Raw genomic sequence first — 18729 nt, 5'->3', positions numbered from 1 at the left:
CCAGTCATTTAGAAAGGACAACTTAATAGGAGTCAACACCTTCAGTCCAGGGCCTGAGAGCCAGCTCCAAGTGACCTCTTGAGGAGGAAGCCAGGAGAATAAATGACCTGGGGTCACCTTCCTCTCTCCCTGATCTACTGTTGGGGTCCACAGTGACCAAACTGAAATGGAAGCCACAGGGCATGAGACCCATTGATGTGGTCCATATGGCTCAGCTTCCCAGGGCACAGAACAGAGTGGAGAAGGTTGGAAAGCCTCAGCTACCAGCGCACATAGCATTGACTTAGAGCCAGCCATATTGACCCTCCCTAAGGTTCTCCAGACAGTTCCCCTACTTCATCCCTCCAAGGCAAGAGTGTGGCCCAAACACCACAGGGTGGCCATAGCTTTTACCTTTTACCACCTTATCTTTCTAGACCAGCTAGGCTCCAGATGATTCTCATAGGGTTAATCTTTCTGGATGTTTTCATCATGAGAAGGGTAGAAGGTCATGAATGGAGGCACAAATGAGCTGCTGGGGGTTTTGTGAGACTGAGCAGAGTCTAATTCATATCTATAGACATTGGCCAAATTCTTCCTCATAACCCGTCCTTCCATCTCAGAAAGGAGCTAAGTCCTATTGACCTTGGCAACCCAGCTCAAATCCAACAAACAGGTGAGCCAACCCCTGGCCCTTGGGAGAAAGAACCAGAGTGAAAAAAGCTAACCACGTTGAGAAATGTTCTCAGACTGATTTGTTCCCCCTGGCCAGACCCCTCTGCCCCACCAGTAGCCCAGACTTCCTCGGCTGGCATCTGAGATCTTACAGGCCTCTAAATGCAGCCACAAAGCTACAGCATGTCATCTGGAGGGTCTTTCCTGGCCAGGCCAAAGCACCCATTTTACAGATATGAAATCAGAGGCTTACAGGGAGGAAGGGGCTAGCATCGGTAACCCAGCCGCCTTGTGGCAGAGCTGGGGCTCAAATTCAGGACTGGTGACTCTCATCAATTTCCATCTTTCTTTTACAGAAGATGGAAGTTGAAGTCAGTCTCGGAGGCTTGGGAATGGACTGGACGCCCTGGAAATGTGGTCTAGTCTTAGGCGAGTTTCCCTGTCCAGCTCAGTTGCTGAAGTTGCACACCAGAGCCGCCGGCCCCGGAGGTGCCGGGTCTGAGGCGGCGGCAAGAACCACAGGCTTGCATTAAGCAAATCAGTCCAAATTCAGACTCCCACTTGTTCGGGTATTTTACCCTAATTTTTCTGTTAACGAGGCTCCATTTTCTTTTCTTTTCTTTTCTTTTTTTTTAAGATTATTTATTTATTTATTTGAGAGAGAGAGAATGAGAGAGAGAAAGCACATGAGAGGGGGGAGGGTCAGAGGGCGAAGCAGACTCCCTGCTGAGCAGGGAGCCAGATGTGGGACCTGATCCAGGGACTCCAGGATCATGACCTGAGCCGAAGGCAGTCATTTAACCAACTGAGCCACCCAGGCGCCCCGAGGCTCCATTTTCTAGTCCTATAAATTTGGCACTATCATCAACCACTGAGTTGTATTAACTCCAGTCCCACACAAGCAAGGACCTCAAAGTGTCCAAAGGTCACAAGATGACACTTTTATTGTCTTTTCTTTTTCCTTCAGTTGGAAGACTAGTAGGATAGGGGCAACGGCTTCCACAAAAAGTCAGAAGCCAACTAGTTTGAGTGTAGGCATTAGAGCTCTCTATTCTAACCCCGAGAGCCAGGGACCCCAGAGATGAGAGCAGGGAGGCCTCCTGACAGGCCAAGGATTTGGCCCCATTTTCACGGACTCAAGTGCAATGAGTAAAACCCCTCAAGGTTCTCCTCCCTCCACCCACCTCACCCCAGTTTCTTCAGAGAAATGAAGAGTTCAGATGTATATAGCCCAAGGGCTCAGGTTTTAAATTAGACAACTTTGTCCTGACAGGAACTGAGTCACGGCTGTCATACCTGATTATTTTTAGAGTTACTACTAAACTCTTTGAACGGCATGAGCTGCCACCATTCAAGGCAAACAGAAAGACTTCACATTTTATCATGACAGCTCTGGAGCCATCCACCTCCTCATGTTCATTATTTCCATCCTGACTTTGGAAGGGATCATGTGGCATCTTGACAATCTTACGGTGAGGAAGGCGGACCCCACAGCTCATTACTACATCCGAGGGACTGAAAGCTCCCATAGTCGAGCAAAGCCCATTGCCTCCAGGAAGTCAAGGAGAAATATTCCAGGGGAAGTGGCTGCTCCCAAGCCTCCTCTGGATGAACCACCATCTCACATGAGAAGCAGAAATGGATCCTCAGGTAGCCAACCAATAAGAGGAGCTGTATGCAAATGCCACAGGCTGGTGAATGATGTCACAGTCCCCTCCTCTGACTCAATAATGCCACCACCCCTGAAAAGGCTGATCCCTGACCATAGCTCTTACAGAGGGAAAAATTCACCGCAAGCAGAGCACCTTCTAGATTGCTCCTGGAGTGTGGAGACAGAAGTCTCTGCTGTCCAAGTTACTGAATCCAGAAAAAAAAAATGACCTTATGAACATGGGAAAAGAAATCCAACTAAGGCCCAAGGCAAATGTCTCTTCTTACATCCACTTTTTGCTGAATTACAGGAACAAGTTCAAGGAGCAGCAGCCAAATACCTACCTTGGCTTTAAAGAGTTCTCTAGAAAGTGTTCGGAAAAATGGAGGTCCATCTCAAAGCACGAAAAGGCCAAATATGAAGCCCTGGCCAAGCTCGACAAAGCCCGGTACCAGGAAGAGATGATGAATTATGTTGGCAAGAAGAAGAAGAAGCGGAGAAAGCGGGACCCCCAGGCGCCCAGACGCCCCCCATCATCCTTCCTGCTCTTCTCCCAAGAACACTATGCTCAGCTGAAGAGGGAGAATCCGAACTGGTCAGTAGTGCAGGTGGCAAAGGCCTCGGGGAAGATGTGGTTGGCAAAAACAGATGCTGAAAAGCAGCCGTATGAGCAAAAGGCAGCTCTCCTGAGAGCCAAATACCAAGAGGAGTTGGAAATCTACCGTAAACAACGTAATGCCAGGAAGGGCCTCAAAGGGTTGGCTAAGAACCAGCACAGGGGGAAAACTGACTCGGACAAAGCTGATGGATCCAATTAGAAATAAAATGCCATTCAACTATATTGCCTGTCACTGGTCTCCTGTGTCGCGTGAGCGCGGCCACGGCTGGTGCTGCTTTGAGGAAGTGAGTGGGGTGGCGGTTGAGATTGGGGTTGGAAGCTGATCCTGGGGAGAGCTGGCTTTGAAAGAAGGGCAAAGGGGTCTAAGGCGGTGTTTGAGGTCAATAGCTACGGGGCTTGGCTTGGGCAGGTGGGATGGGAGTCTCCAGGTATAAAGTGGAAATCACGGAGGTAGGGGCATCCTGGTTGCAAGTGGTTATCTAGGGTGGAAGACTCTCCTCAGGGTCAGGCGCTTGAATACCAGTCCTGCCATCATCCTCACCAGCACGGCCAGAAGGCCTGGAGTTCAGGTCAGGCTCCCAATTGAGGCCCCAGCAAACGTTGGGAAACTGGAGTTGAGCAGGACTCAGTTTCTCCGGTTAATTCCAGAACTGCTCCTCCAGTGAGCCTTGGGTATCATCAGTGGGCCAGGAGGAGACCCCAGGGGTGGTCCCTGCTCTGGTGAGGATGAAATGCAGGGCTGATTTTACAAACACGGGCATCTGACTCTGCCCAAGTCCTATATCCTGGAGAAAACCCTGTCATGATTTTGGTGGGCTTCCACCCAATCATTTGTCTGTGGTTAGAAGCATAGAACACATGGAGTGGACATTTAGTGCCTTTATGACCACCCGGCATTCATTCCTTCTCCTTTTGCTCACAGCACCCGCCTCTGAAGTCCCCTGGTCACACTGATTTGTTCGGTTACAGGCATGTGACCCAGGGTGGTTCAATCAGAGTGGACTACAGGACTTGTGCAAGAGGTCCTAGGGGAGAGCCCTGCCCTGAGGCTGCTGCAAGCTATCTACCTCATTCTTGGGCCAAAATGTTAGTCCTTTTGGCATCAGAGTATAGTCTTGGACTTTTCGTTGAAAATGAGTCCACAATGTTTCTTTCTTTTTTTTCTTTTTTGTCTAAGGTAGTTTGAGTTAGGGTTCTGCCACTTAAAATGAGACAAAAGTGGTAATTTGACACAAATGGGACTGTTCTGTGTCTGTGCTGTATTTTTCAGGCAACCACATACCATGAGCAATGCTTTATATCAATCAATATACATTGGTATGGAATATTTTGAAATGGCTCTTGACTTCTCGCCATCAAAAAGACTGGGCCAAAATGCAAAATTGCTTTTTTGTCACCACGTTATGCATGCAACAGACTTCCCTAATTCCATCTCCATTCTTATTCCAGGATGGACTTAGACTTCATCCTCTACTACTACTTGAACTTTTACTCTCAAAACAAAAGTAAAAATACATCCTTTGAAAAGTCTTATAGAACTGGAGAGACTTTAGGGAATAGGTGATAACAGTGGAGTGATTTAGAAATTCAAGGTCTGGAGTCAGGCCATTTATGGAAGACTCACATGTACCAGATCCTGTGTTGGTTACCGGCAGGCCCCTGCATAGACTACTGTCAGGTTCCTGCCCTGCAAGAACTTTCCTTCTGATGAGATGGATGTGGGCATAAACTACGGCACTACAAGGCGTGATGAAAGTGCAGGCTACACAGAGTGTAGGGGGCGGGAGTCCCCTACCAAGGAGACTTTTGAAGTCTTCAGGGAGGAAGCAGCTTTATCCTATTTGGCAACCTTGTACTGGTGCTGGCAAGATTCCTGTTTCCCATTCCCTGTTCCCTACAGCTGTTGTTCCAACTTGGCTCTGCTTCCCCTCCATCCCAACCCCCACTCTCTCAGGAGATGCCCTCATTTTCTGTTTTATTGAGAAAATAGAGATCATCAAACATAAGTGCTCTCAGTTTTCTTCTTTCTCAACATGTAATCCACACCCATCCCTTCTTCCTGGTTTCAAGTCTCACAGGGAGCTAGAATGCACTTGTGACCCCCTTCCTCTGCCTCCCTCGGGCCCTTGCTCCTCACTGTAAAGATGCAAACCCTTCAGCCCTCTAAGCTTGCACAGGGTGGCTTGGTGCTATGATACAGGTGGTTCTGATCTTAATGTCTGCAGGACCTTGGACAAGTTCTCTCCTCTGAGTCCTCCCCTGTGCAATGGGGATGATGCTCACCTTACAGGTTGTTTTAGTGAATAAATGATATAATACATGCAAGAGCATTTGGCACAGTCCTTAACACCTAATATGTACTGTGGTGGGCATCCTCTAGGTGACAGTCTCTTGATACCCCCCCGCCCCCCGCCACTGGTGTCCATATCCATGTATGATCCCTTCTTAAATATGGGCAGAACCTGTGACTTGCTTCTAACCAATAGAATGGAGCAAAAGAGATGAGCTGTGACCTCTGTGATTATGTAATGATCTATAAAACCCCATCTTGCTACTTGATTTGCTCTAGAGACTTTGCTGGCTTAATGAAGAGGCCAAGCTGGGAAACTCACATGGCAAGGAACTGTGGTAAGCCTCTAGGAGCTGAGGATGGCCTCAGACCAACAGCCAGCAAAAAACTAAAGCTCCCAGTCCTACAACCACAAGGAACTGAGTGTTGCAGCAATCACAGAAGCAGGGAAGGGGGTCCTTCCCCAGTTGAGCCTCCAGATGAGAACCCAGTCCTGCTTGCACCTTGACTGCAGCCTTGTGAGGTCTCACAGCTAAGCTAAGCTGTTACAGGATTCCTGACCCACAGAAACTGAGAGACAATGAATGTGTGAGATAATGAATGTGTGTAAGCCAGTAAGTGTATGGCAATTTGTCTCATGGCAATAGATAACCAATACAGTACTCAATGAATGCCAGCTTCCTTATAATTTTAGAAGAGACCATCTTTAACCTTATTTCTCCCTCTAGCTTCTACTTTATCTGTTTAATTTCCTTTCCTTGGTACCCTCTTGAATGTGGAGGAGACCCTCCCCACCCCAGGGCGGATTGGATCCTGGCTTGGACTCCTCTGTAGTGGTTCCAGTTGGGTTGTCTTGCTTCTAGCCTGACATGTGGGCTCTTGGTGGGCAGCAGCTGTGTGTTATACCATCCTCTTCTCCGGGAAGAGGGCCACCACACAGCCAGGCCCAGCCCTCATGCCACCCCTTTCTGGTTTCCTGTGTGATTAATTACATGAATGTGGGTGGCCAAGTCAGAGTTTTGACAACAGTCTGCATCGCCCCTGCTAAAGACCAACTCCATTAACATTCCTTTATGAAAAAGTCGACAGGAGGGTGTGAATCTGCAGGCTTCTAATGACTGTAATGTAATGACAGTGAGGTGGAGGGAGGGAAGGAGGAGGAGGAGAAGGGGGAGCCGGGCCTAAGACAGTGGGCTAGAGGAGAAGCAGGCAGGGAGTCTGGTGTGGTGCCAGCACTCCAGACCCACTCAGCTGGGCTCTGTGCCCCTGTCCCTGGGAAGAGGAAGGCAGAGTCTTTGGGCCCATCGCCGTCTTGATGAATGAATCACTGCACTCTGATCCTTCTCTCCTAAAGCTTTTCCTATGTTCACTTATTCATTCATTTATTCATTTATTCAAAAATATTTATGTAAATCTTATGCCTGCAATATACCAGGAACTGTTCTGGTGCTAGGAATACAGTTAAGGTCCCTGATCTCTGATCCCTGATTCCAGGGAGGGGGAGACAGATAATAAGTCAACAAATAAACACATGAGATCATTTTTTGATAGTGTCAAGTGTTCCGAAGAAAATAAACAAGGGTAATGAGATAAACAATGACAAGTGGGGTTGAGGGCACTTTAAATCAGTGGTCAAAGATGACATTTGGGTTCAGATTTAAAGGACAAGAAGGAACCAGGCATGCCAAGGTCTGAAGAAAGAGTTCTTCAAGCAGCAGGACAGCTAGTGCAAAGGTCCTGAGGCAGAAGTGAGCTTGGCATATTAGAGGGAGAATAGGGAGGCCAGAGTGACAAGATGTGAGATGCAGTCGGAGTGGGACAGACTTTGGAAAGGAGTTTATTTTGAAATCTAAGTTCAATGGGGAGCCACAGAATTTTCTGTAGGGAGAGCCATGTGTTTCCACTTTGACTTCTGGTTATTGGTCATTCTAGCATCTTCAGAAACTATTCAGTGCCAACAAGGGGATGCTAGACCCTCCAAGGTCTGCAAGAGCAAGAGACAAGGCTAACAAATACCAAACCCATGACATTTTTCTTTTTTGGAGGGAGCCTCTACTTGGTACTCATTGGAGCAGCTGTAAGCTAAAAATCAAACATGGAAAGTGTGAAACTTCTACCTCCGTGACTCATTTTCCCAGGGATGGGGAGAAGGGTAGGCATGAGTTGCAAAATGTTCCATAAGGACACTTTCTTCCCAGGTCTCATATTTACATGTGGAACAGCTTCCACTCAACCAGTGGTTCTCACCTTGAGCCTATATTAGAATCATCTCAGAGTTTGTTAGCACACAGATTGCTAGGCCCCACTCCTAAAATTTGATTCAATTTTTCTGGGAGTTGGACCTAGAATTTGCATTTCTAAAAGTTCCCCAGGTGACACTGACGCTACCAGTCCAAGGTCCACAGGGGACTACTTCTCCCTCTTGCAACCCAGGCATTCACTTGGAAGAGTAATAAGCAAAACTTATCTGCCTAATGGGTTTGAGAAGAGGAGCTAACCATACTCTTCTTTCTCTCTACCACCCCCCAAGCCTTGCCTGCAGAATGTGTTCAGGTCTGTGCTTCAATTAGTTCATTGGTTGATCCTCATCTGTCTTTCTCCTGCAACTGCCACTGATTCCAAACCTGACAGGAATAAGCATATTTATTTATTGGGTTTTCCTCAAATCTCAACAGAGAAGTTGATCCCAGTTGCAAAACAATTGATTACCATCTGGAACACACAACTGTGTTGAGATCTTTTCTTTTTAAATATTATGTATTTATTTGAAAGAGAGAGACAGAGACAGAGCATGAGCAGGGGGGTGGAGGCAGAGGGAGAGGGAGAAACAGACCCCCTACTGGGTGGGGAGCCCAATGTGGGGCTCAATTCCAGGACTCTGGGATCATGACCCGGGCCAAAGACAGATGCCCAACCGAGCCACCTAGGCGCCCCACTGTGTTGGGATCTTATAAATGATTTTACCTTCCACTAAATCCTCAATTGTTTCAGGACCAAAAGATCCAGTTTCTGGGCTGTCAAGCTTAAGGATCAGGTCCATTGACAGGCCATGGTTCTTAGGGTGAAATCACCAAGGCAATGACACTCTCTTGTCCTGTCATGTACCTCTAATCACACTCCCCAAAATTATACTTGCCCTACAGGTGTGCTGGGTAATAAATGATGTGTGTATCATTGTGAATGAAGTCTGGTGTGTAGGAAGTACCCTGTGAATGAGGGTGCCTGCCCTGGTCTCTCAAGGATGGTTTAAAGAAGGTGAGAACAACATACAAAAGGACAGTTGAAGCAGGAGGAAGCTTAGCCTAGGGCCCAAAGGGGGCCATGTGATGCTCCAGGCTGGCCTTGACCGCTGGGTTGGTGGGATACCATGAACATTCTCGTGTGGCCATCCCCTTGTAAGTTTCCATGCACTAGCTCTCACTACCCATTGCTCCCTTTCCAATCCTTTCTCAGCTCTGGCTGCCTGATTGATGTTGTAAGACTTCCCACTCAACAGTAAAATGTTTCAGTGGTTGCCCATCACCTATGGGAGTCTGACGCAGCATAATCAAGCCACTGCTGCCTCTGCACTGTCGCCCACACTCAGCTTCTCAAGTAGCTTCCAGTGATCCTCACCTCTTGTAATTCACACCCTTGTCTAATTCTTCCCTTTAAGTGTGGGCTGGACCTAGTGACTTTTAATGAATGGAATCGGGCAAAAGTGATAAGACAAGACGTCACTTCTTTACCAGTGACTAGGCTACAAAAGATGATCTTTGTCTGTCTCTCTTGCTTGCTCAAAGCAAAAGGACATGTTGAAAGTTTCCTGTGAAAAGGATCATGTGGCAAGGAACTGAGGGTGGCTTGCCTGCCAGGAAAGAATGCTGCCCACGGCCATGAAGTAGCTCAGAGGTGGACCACTCCTGGGCTCCTGTGCACGCCTTTACTGAAGCCTTGTGACAGACCCAGATCAGCCACACCTGATTCCTGACTCACAGAAACTAGACTAATAGATGCTGTTGTTTCATGCTACTATGGTTTGGGGTAATTTGTTATAAACCAAAAGAGAGAACAATACAGATTGTGGTATCAAAAGAGGCATAGTATCTAAATATCTAATATTTAGATAGATAATAAAAATATCTAAAATGTAAGATGGCTTTGGAATCAGACCATGGGGTGAGGCTGGGAATATTTTGTGAAGCTTGTTAGAAAAATCTGAACTTTGAGGATGGCTCAAAAGGCAGTGAGGACATGTTATTGGAAACTGTAGGGAGGGGATCCTTGTGACATAGTGGCAGAAAGCTTGGCAACACTGTTGTCTGCAGTTATGTGGAAAGCAGAACACATGCCTACTCAGCGATCCAGCTAAGGAGATGTCCAAGCAAAGTGTCGAAGGCACTGTCCGGTTTCTTCTTGCCACTTAGGTGAGAAGGGAGATAAATTGAGGGAACAATTGTTAAAAAGGAGCCAGGACCTGATAGTTTTGAAAATTTTCAGACTCCCAAGACAGCAAAGGATACTAAAATCAAGAAATGGCTTTCCAGCACTGTCAGGGAAAGGTGGTCTGGAGATAAAGTGAAGGTGTGACTGTCCAGCTGTTGGGTGAGACCTCAGGAAGATCAAAAGAGCATAGTGTTGACCCGGCAATTGCACTACTAGGTATTTACCCAAAGGATACAAACATTGTGATCCGAAGGGGCTCCTACACCCCAATGTTTATAACAGCAATGCCAATAGCCAAACTATGGAAAGAGCCCAGATGTCCTTTGAAAGATGAATGGACAAAGAAGATGTGGTATGTATATAGAATGGAATATTATGCAGCCATCAAAAAATCAAATCTTACCATTTACAACAATGTGGATGGAACTAGAGGGTGTCATGCTGAGCAAAATAAGTCAGTCAGAGAAAGACAGTAATCATATGGTTTCACTCATATGTGGAATATAAGAAATAGCACAGAAGATCATAGGGGAAAGGAGGGAAAACTGAATGGGAAGAAATCAGAGAGGGAGACAAACCATTAGAGATTCTTAACTCTAGGAAACAAGCTGAGGGTTGCTGGAGGGGAGCTAGGTAGGGGGATGGCGTAACTGGGTGATAGACATTAAGGAGGGCACGTGATGTGATGAGCACTGGGTGTTATATGCAACTGATGAATCACTGAACCCTACATCTGAAACTAATGATGTACTATATGTTGACTAGTTGAATTTAAATTTTAAAAAAGAGCATAATGTCAGTCACACAAGGCCCTTTAAAGAAATTAGGGTGGGTCTCACAGACCCTCTAGACCAAACAGCATGGCCTCTGGGAAGCATCAGAGCATTGTTCCTTGTTCATCTTAGCAGAAGCTCAAGGTAAAGAGGGGTTTAGTCCAAAGAAATCTGTGGGCGTGGATTCTGTATAAAGAGTGAGTCTCAGATTTAGAGAAGACCCCCGAAGGTCTTAAGAAAACAATCATTAGAAGAAACACTGTTACCTTGCACTGAAAGGGACAGAGACAGCACAAAATAAAAAGAGGTCACTGGACTCCCCAAATTCTCAACATATGCTTTCCATGAGAAAGAGAAGAATGACTCAGAGGGAGGAACCAAGAGCTCAGAATGTGGAGCTGCAAGTCATGGGGAATGATTCCCAGATTTTGAAAGTAATCAAGAAGGTTCCAATATTTTCCTGGATGGATTTCAGAAATCTTATGGACCAGGGACTCCTTCATGCCTCACATTTCCCCCCCTTTTTGAGTAGGAATGTCTTTAACCATTACTCTATGCCTGTTGTACCACTCTGTGTTGGGTATGTGGGGGTAGGCAATGTTTCTCTCTCTGGTTTTGTAGAACTACAGTTCCAGAGTAACAGTATTCTAGAACCTGCCTTTGAGAAACTACACCCAGCAGCCTTGTCCATACCTGAACCTGATTTAGATGATGATATTTTGGACTCTCAGCTGATTCTATCATGGGATGAGACTCTGGGGGACCTGAAGAAAGGGTAATTGCATTTTGCATGTGGAAGGGGAAGGAGTCATTGGGGACCAGGGGGTAGCCTGTAATAAGGCAGCTTCAGAAATGACCACATGATCTTCATCTCCTGGCATTTGTGCCCTTGGTCAATCCTCTCCCCTTTGTGCGGGCTGAATGCAGTGACTTGCTTTTAGCAAGTAGGATACAGTAAAAGTGGTAGGCTGTCACTTCTGAGATGAGGTTATAAAGGACTGGGCCTCCTGGTCTCATTCTCTCTCTCTAGGACTTGCTCCGATGAAGTAAGCAGCCATGTTGAAAGCCGCCCTATGGAAAGGCACGGAGGTGGTCTCTGGTCAACAGCACTGGGGCCCTCAATTCTTCATTCACGTGAACAAGCTTGGAACACACCTTCTTCCCCAACTGAGCTTTGAGAGGACTACACCACTGGTAGATACCTTGATTGTAGCTTTGTGAGAAGCCCTGAGCCAGAGGACCCAGCTAAGCCACACCCAGATTCCTAACACACAGAACGTGTGATACAATAAACACTGCTTAAAGCCATAAGTTCTGGGGCAATTTGTTACGCAGCAACAGATGCTTAATAGTCCCACCCGAAGGCCCTGCTACATGTTATTTCCCCCAGAAACATGATACCATCATGCTCTCCTCAGGGCCTTTGCACATGCTACTCCAGGCTGGGATCCTCTTCCTTACCTGTTAGGTCTGGTAAACTTCCACCTTCAGATGAAAGTCAGGTCAGGTGTCCCTTCCTCCAGGAAGCCCTCTCTGACTCTCCCACCCTCCTCCTGTGCTCCCATAACATATCATCATCCCACTGCAGATCACATTGTATCGCCTGTTTATCTCCTGGACTTGTGGAGAAGGGCAGAGACCTTGCCTTATTCATCCTGGTACTCTTAAAATCTAACACAATGTCTGACATGCATTCAAATAATAATAGTAAATAGTAAACATTTATTGCATTCCTATGCCATGCTGGTACTGTTTGAGGTGATTCAGATGTAATTATTTTATCTGATAATAAACCCAATGAGGCAAGAACTTTAAACGCCCCTTTTTGCAGGTAGGGAACTGAGACTCTAGGCTAGGTGCTCAGTGCCTGCTCGCTGGAATCAGAACAGGCACATTGCTCCTCTTGTCCTGTGGCTGGCAGTGGCCAGTCACCTCCTCACAGGAACTCTGCAAACAGCAGAGTTGGCCCAGAAGGCCTCCTGAGCACCAAGACACATACTCTGTGCTTGACTGGTTACATAATTTTGTATTTCCAGAGAAATACCTGGATCTATCTCTTGGCACTTCCAAGAAAGGGCTTGGCTGGCATCCAGAGGAAACCACACCTCCAGCTCTCTGCTCACAGCTGTGCCTCTGGCCCACAGGCAAAAGAAGGATTTTCCTACCCCTCACACCCTGTCATTATAAACCATGTAAATTCCTCGATACTCATGTTGAAATGAACAGATGTGGCTCTGTATTTTTAATGCATTATTTGCAATTAGCAGCAGTGGGCATGGAAGAGGTCTGCCAGCCCTGGGGCTGCCCCTTGCAGATGCAGCTGTGAGTACACTCGTGTGGAAGACTCTGGTCAGACTCCTCTGGAGAGTGGGAAGGGGCGCTTCCATCTGCAGAGGGTCTCCTCCGCCAGGAAGCAGAAAGAGGACTGCGGACGCCTGATCATCATCCCACTGCCCACCTGGCCTCCCCTCCGCCTATCCTGCTGCTGGAACACTCTGACAGGATGTTCTCCAAGAGGGGCCCCAGCGGGCACACGGCAGCCCCGAAAGTCATGGGTGGTAAAAGTACTCACAGGCTCGGGGTCTGCAGCGTGGAGGGAAGGTCTGTCAAGTGCAAATGAGGCATGCTCAGGGCCCAAGGCAAATCCGAGAAGGTGTCTGCATGGACTTTTGAGAAGAAGGGGGCTGGTTAGTGAGGGCTAATGGGTGTGCACCAGCTTTGTCCAAAGAGGGACATTTTTGGCAATAAATATGATGCTACTAACTAGCATGGCACTTTCAATGTCCCAGGCCCTGTTTCTAAGTGCTCTTCAGGAATCATCATATTTAATTCCAGAAGCAGTGTGGACGCTCACCCCACCCACAAAACCATAGCCAAAGACCACCAGGAATCCCCCTGTAGCTGGACACAGTTGGCATTATTGGCTTGTGACAATGAGCGAGAATGCATACCACCGGGAACCACGGGGTTGTCAGTAAGAGGGTGTTGGAAAGAACCTACTGCAGGATTCGGGCTTGTGTTAGGTGATTTGGGGAGGGCCCAAGGAAGTGGAGCTTTGCTCTAGATTAGATGCTGTCAAGAAGTAGGTGTATTTCTATGATTGGGTACTTCATAAATTTTATCGAGAAGGCAGGAGGAATGAAGCAAGACTAAAGCTGCAACTGGTCGAGCCGTAGGTGTCTCGCACGTTAGCCAAGATGCGAAGGGAGGGGAATGGTTGGCCAGTTTTCTGTTTGGTAATGTTCTTGCTTGTGCTGGAGTTCAGATGTGGTTATGAAGTCGGCTTGTTTTTGTCTCAGTCCATCGTGGTCATGAAGCGGCCTGTCTGATGCTGACATTTATGTTCAACAGGCAACACCCAGGCCTGGTGTGGGTGCCAGGCCAGCTCCCAGCAAAGCGGTGGCCTCATGATGCCAGGCCAGTTTCCGGCCCTCAGGGGCTGTTGCTCTCCTCCTCAGCAGGCCCCGTGATTGTGTCCAACTTAGAGAAATAGAGAAACTGAGGCTCAGAGAGTTGTCATAGCCAGGAAGTTGTGCTGTGATTCCAAGGTCACTGAAACTAATTCGGGTGGGTGCCAAGGGACTCAGCAGAGGAAACTGGGGGAGAAGGGGTATGATTATGGGAAGCAAGGCAGACCATGAAGGGGACTGGCCACAACAGAGAATAGAAAGAACATAAGACTTAGAGTCTAGAAATCTATCCCTGCCACTTACTAGCTAGGTGGTCCTAGGCAATTTATTGAACATCAGAGATTCCATTTCTTCTGCCTGTTGGGAATATAAAAAATCTGTTTCCCAGGGCTATTGTGAGTCTAAAATGAAAAGACACAGGATAGAGTACCTAGTCAACCCCTGGGAACAAAAGAGACCATTCTGCACATGCCCTACATGCCAGACACTGTTCTAAGTACTTCGCATGTGTTGACTCCTTTAATACAGCAACCCCATGAGGCAGATTCTATGATAATCTATGGTTTGCAGGTGGGAAGATGGAATACATAGAGTTTAGGCAATGTATCTGAGGTCACACAGCAATCAAGTAGCAGAACTCAGGCATTCAGGCTCTAACATCTTCATTCTACCTCCTCTCATGCTAACTGTTGGAACACTGCTCCTTCCCTTCCCTGGCTGCAAGGGTTTCAAGACTCTACTCAAATTTCGATGGCAATTTAATGCCCTGAAACTCCCCAGGTCCCAGACTTCTGCTTGTGGATGGGTCTAAGCTGCTCGTTTGGCTCTGGTTCTGAGCGCAGTCATTTCCTTTTAGAAGGTCAAAACAATCTCAGCGTTACAGATGCTATAGATTCAGGTCACTATGGTCAATAGATCAAATAAAACATAGCATTGCATTTTGGTATTTTCGTGCCTTTTAGTAAATACTGAAGTCGGAGAAAAACATTGGGAGATGAGAAAAACTAAAGGGGTTTGGGGAATGGCCCAGTGCTGCAGCAGAAACCCTCTTGTGGCAAGACTGATGTGTGGGCAGAAGGCCCGAGAGGAAATGGGCCAGATGTGGCAGTCTCCCTGGGTCCCAGAACAGCAGAGAGCTGTTGCCACAGCACCACAGTCCAAGGCTGACTCCGCACTGCCTGGTTCTAAGCTGTTGAGAAGGTTTATAGATTGTGTCCCCAGTTCTGGGAGCCTGGGAGGCAGGGACTCCTGACTCCAGTGACTAAGGTCCTTCAGGCCACTTGCCATCCCCCACGCCTTCCCCAGGCTGTGTTCTGCCACCACGTGGGGGAGACGGAGTCTTGGAACCCCCACCAACATCCTCTCTGCTCTTCCCTGCAACCCCCGATCATGGTCATCAACTTTTGAGGCTCATCTGTTCTTAATTATATCTCTAAATCCCAAAGCATTACAACTCTGAGAATTTGGGAAATTTAGCTTCTTAGAGGATTCGTAATCATCACAGTAATCCCCGGTATTTACAGAGCTTCCTTTTGCAGACTGTGAAAGCCAGCCAGACAATATTGTAGTGGCGGGGACACCCTGAAATTACTCTCAAGTTCTCTTCATGGAGCGCCGGGCCCTTTGCTTTATTTTGTTTAGCTCAAGGAGGTGGATGAAAGGAAGAAGTTTTCTTCATTTCTTTGTGAGGGAGACCCAAGAGAAGGTGGAAAGGTTAGACTAATGTGGAAGCCATGTCGTGGGTTTGGCGCCCAGCCCATGCTCTCTTCTCAGGGCTGCCCTGCTCCTCACCCGCCCCCTGCCACCACCACTGGAGGGGTGGGCTCCGGCAGCTATGCTTGTCCCCGTTGAGTGTGCCTCTTCTTAGTGTCATCTGACTGGATGAGGAGTTGACACTCGATTAGCCAGCTGAACAAATCAGATTCTTTCTCTTGATAACTCGAATCAAGAGATACAGAAAACTGGAAGTCAGTCTGACCCAGCATTTGGAGGGGCCATTTAGGACCGTGTATACTGATTCACAAGCAGGGAGAGGGGAGAAGACCACGTAGTACCAAGAGAGCTGTTCTTCGGCACTCTCTGTCCTGTGCATTTGTTCAATAAACCCTCTGAATTCCTGAGCCAGGAGCCATTGCCTGGGGCCATTACCGTAGGAAGGTGAAGCGTTGGAAATAACCTGAAACTCCTGCTTGGCTTTCTCTGTCACCACATGCTTTCCCTTAGCTTGAGTGGAAGATGAGCCCAGGCCCCATGGGCTCCACGTACACGCGATGGGGCACCTACACTTCCCATCTCACTGGGACAGACCAGACAACACCACAGGTGAGTGGGAGACCAGCACGTCATCCATTCCGGAGACCCCTGGCTGATCTTGATCAGAAGCCAACACGGACCTCCCCAGAGTTGCTGAGGTGTGGGGCCCGGGTGCCCCTGACCTCCCAGCTTGAAGAAGGACTGAGAAAAGTCCCTGTAAAGGAGTCGCTGTTATGACACAGGACAGCCCTGTGATTCCCCCATTGATCTGACAGCAGCAGCCCAGGCGGAAGGCAGCAGACACAGAGGCCCTGGGAACACAATTCGATGAACAGCCCACATTGATCCGTTTACCTGCCTGATGGTTGATGACTCTCTGCGTTTAAAAGACACCTATGGAAGGTCAGAGCTGGAAGGACACCTTAGGGAGGCCCCACAACAGCCCAGGATTGTCATAAATTCGACAAGCAAGACTCAAAGACACTACTGAGATGTGACCTTTTCGGTTTCAGTCAAAGGAGTCCAAAGCTCCCATTGTTTACTGAACAGCTTTTGGAGGGGGGAAGGAGGGTATTGTGCTTTGTAGCCTTATGTTTCCCGCAGGGAGGAAAGCAAAGAGAATATATATTTATGTGGAGTCCATTGGTCTAGATCATAAGCTCTTGGACTAGAAGGAAAAGAACATTCTTACCATGGAGGTAGCAATGTGTTGTCACTAATTCAGAAGCCCCATCACCCCCGCTCCACGGACACAGACCAGAAAAATCACAGATTTCTCTCAGCTGGAGGTTCCAGATGGAGTATGTGAGACAGTAGCTTCTGTGATGTCGGCTCTTGCCCAGCCTTTGCTTCACCACATATTTGGGTTTAACTTGCCCTATCTAGGTGCCAGTGATTCTCCAGCAGGCAATTCATCATAAGCCCTTTCCTCTCCTGTCAAATGGATTCTGCAAATAGTCTATTGCCCACCCCCCAAAATCTAACGTGCCCTATGGGATTTAGCCCCTGGAGCCCCTGCAGCCTTTGTAGTTACCCACCCTATCTAAGTGTGGACCATCTGCCTGACTGGTCTGCTCTAGTCTCTGGTCCCTATTCTTGCTCCCTTGTGGGCTGAGAGACTGGTGAGACTCTTTCTGGTTGGCTGGGGTCTGGCCCTATTCTCCTGTGGGCTGAGATTTATCCTCCTCATCTTTGTCAACCTGCAAGTATCCCTAACTTAAAATTCACACAGGCATCTGGGTTGCATGCCCACCCCAGTCCCTGAGAATTTGCCTTTCCAAAAGTGTCAGCCCAGTTAAGGGTGGAGTTGGCCTTATTTCTTTGGTTGTTGACAGGGACAGTCAGTCGTTTTCAAGTCCTGTTCTAGACAGCATCACCATAATTACAAGCACTGGCGTTAGAGTAAAAAGTGCTGGCCCTGAATTCTGTCCACATGGCTGAACAACTATATGAACTTGGGCAAGTTAATGAACTCCATTCTTTTGAGCCTCACTTTCCTAACCTGGGGATGTGGATGTTAAAACTTATCCCATGTGACTGGTGCAGAGTAAATGAGAGCATAAAAGATAATGGGTATAAAGAACTTACCATAATGTACCACACATGATCCTAACATGTAATATTCACTGAGGGCTTACAACATGTTAAATTCTGTGCAAAGTGCTTGTAAGTGTCACCTTAGTTAATTTGCACAGTAATCTTGTGAGATTCTATTATCCCAAATTTTTAAAGGAGAAATCTGAGGCTTGAAAGGTTTAAGTAAGTTGCCCAAGGTCAACAGCTGGTCAGTGGTTGAGTAAACACTGACTGTGATCTTGTGGAGACCAAAGATTATGATTTATCTCATTTAATGTTCTAATACGATGCCTAGTATATAGTAGTCACTCAAAAAAATTGTGTTGAATTAATGCATGACTCCCAGTTCAGTGCTCTTTTGTACAACTGGGTTAAGAGCTCAGTTCTATTAACTTACTGTCTCTCTCTCTCTTTCCCTCCCTCCCTTCCTCCCTCCTTCTCTCCTGCAGTGGGGGCACTAAGCTGTTCATCTGTGTTTTATTTCTCCTGGCATTTATGTTGTTATCCCTAGTATGGCTATTACTAGATGTTTTAATACATTCAAACCTTCTATCTGAAAGGATACATCATTTCCATACCACCTACTCTTTAATCAGAGAGTACTCACAGATTCAGCACTTGGGACAGAGCTAGGATTTTTGAGCTAATGTGTAGTCAGTATTGGATTTGCATTTAAAAACTATTTACATTAAATGTGTGACCCACATATGAGAAAATACTGCATTCCCCACTTCTAGCTCAGTGGTTCTGGTTTTCTCTTCCTTCTCATAGTCTATGAGATGAAAAAAGATTGCCATAAAGATTTTATGAGTCCAAGAGAAACATTACTCAAACAGGATTTATTTCAAAGGCATCATTCTGGAACTGTGGCATGTTGTTTAAAGGGGAAGCAAAGCTTATATTGGTGGAATTTTTATACTCAAATGAAGTCCAAATGTTACAGAAGATCCTCTAAATGCCTGCCAGGTGAGCAACTTCTTCAATTTGGTTCAAATCAGCAGAAAATTTATAGAGTATTTTCAGCATCTCTGAGCCTGTTCTTGAAACCAGTGATAAGAGGCAATAAGAATATGATCTTT

General features: G+C 47.1%; 2 protein-coding genes across 2 annotated transcripts in view; one reads left to right on the top strand and one right to left on the bottom strand.

Annotated features, from left to right (window-relative positions):
* CSMD2 (CUB and Sushi multiple domains 2) overlaps window positions 1-18729 on the bottom strand; it is a 584478-nt gene that overhangs the window by 326688 nt on the left and 239061 nt on the right. The gene's annotated exons all lie outside the window — the stretch shown is intronic.
* On the top strand, window positions 2545-3123 carry HMGB4 (high mobility group box 4). The gene has a single exon (XM_036065319.2). The coding sequence runs from the start codon at window positions 2545-2547 to the stop codon at window positions 3121-3123; it is 579 nt and encodes a 192-aa protein (XP_035921212.2).

The sequence above is a fragment of the Halichoerus grypus genome, chromosome 5 (genome assembly GCF_964656455.1).
Source record: "Halichoerus grypus chromosome 5, mHalGry1.hap1.1, whole genome shotgun sequence".
NCBI classification, from domain to species: Eukaryota; Metazoa; Chordata; class Mammalia; order Carnivora; family Phocidae; genus Halichoerus; species Halichoerus grypus.
The sequence above is the reverse complement of the archived record's forward strand: the minus strand, read 5'-3'. Positions and strand labels throughout refer to the sequence as shown.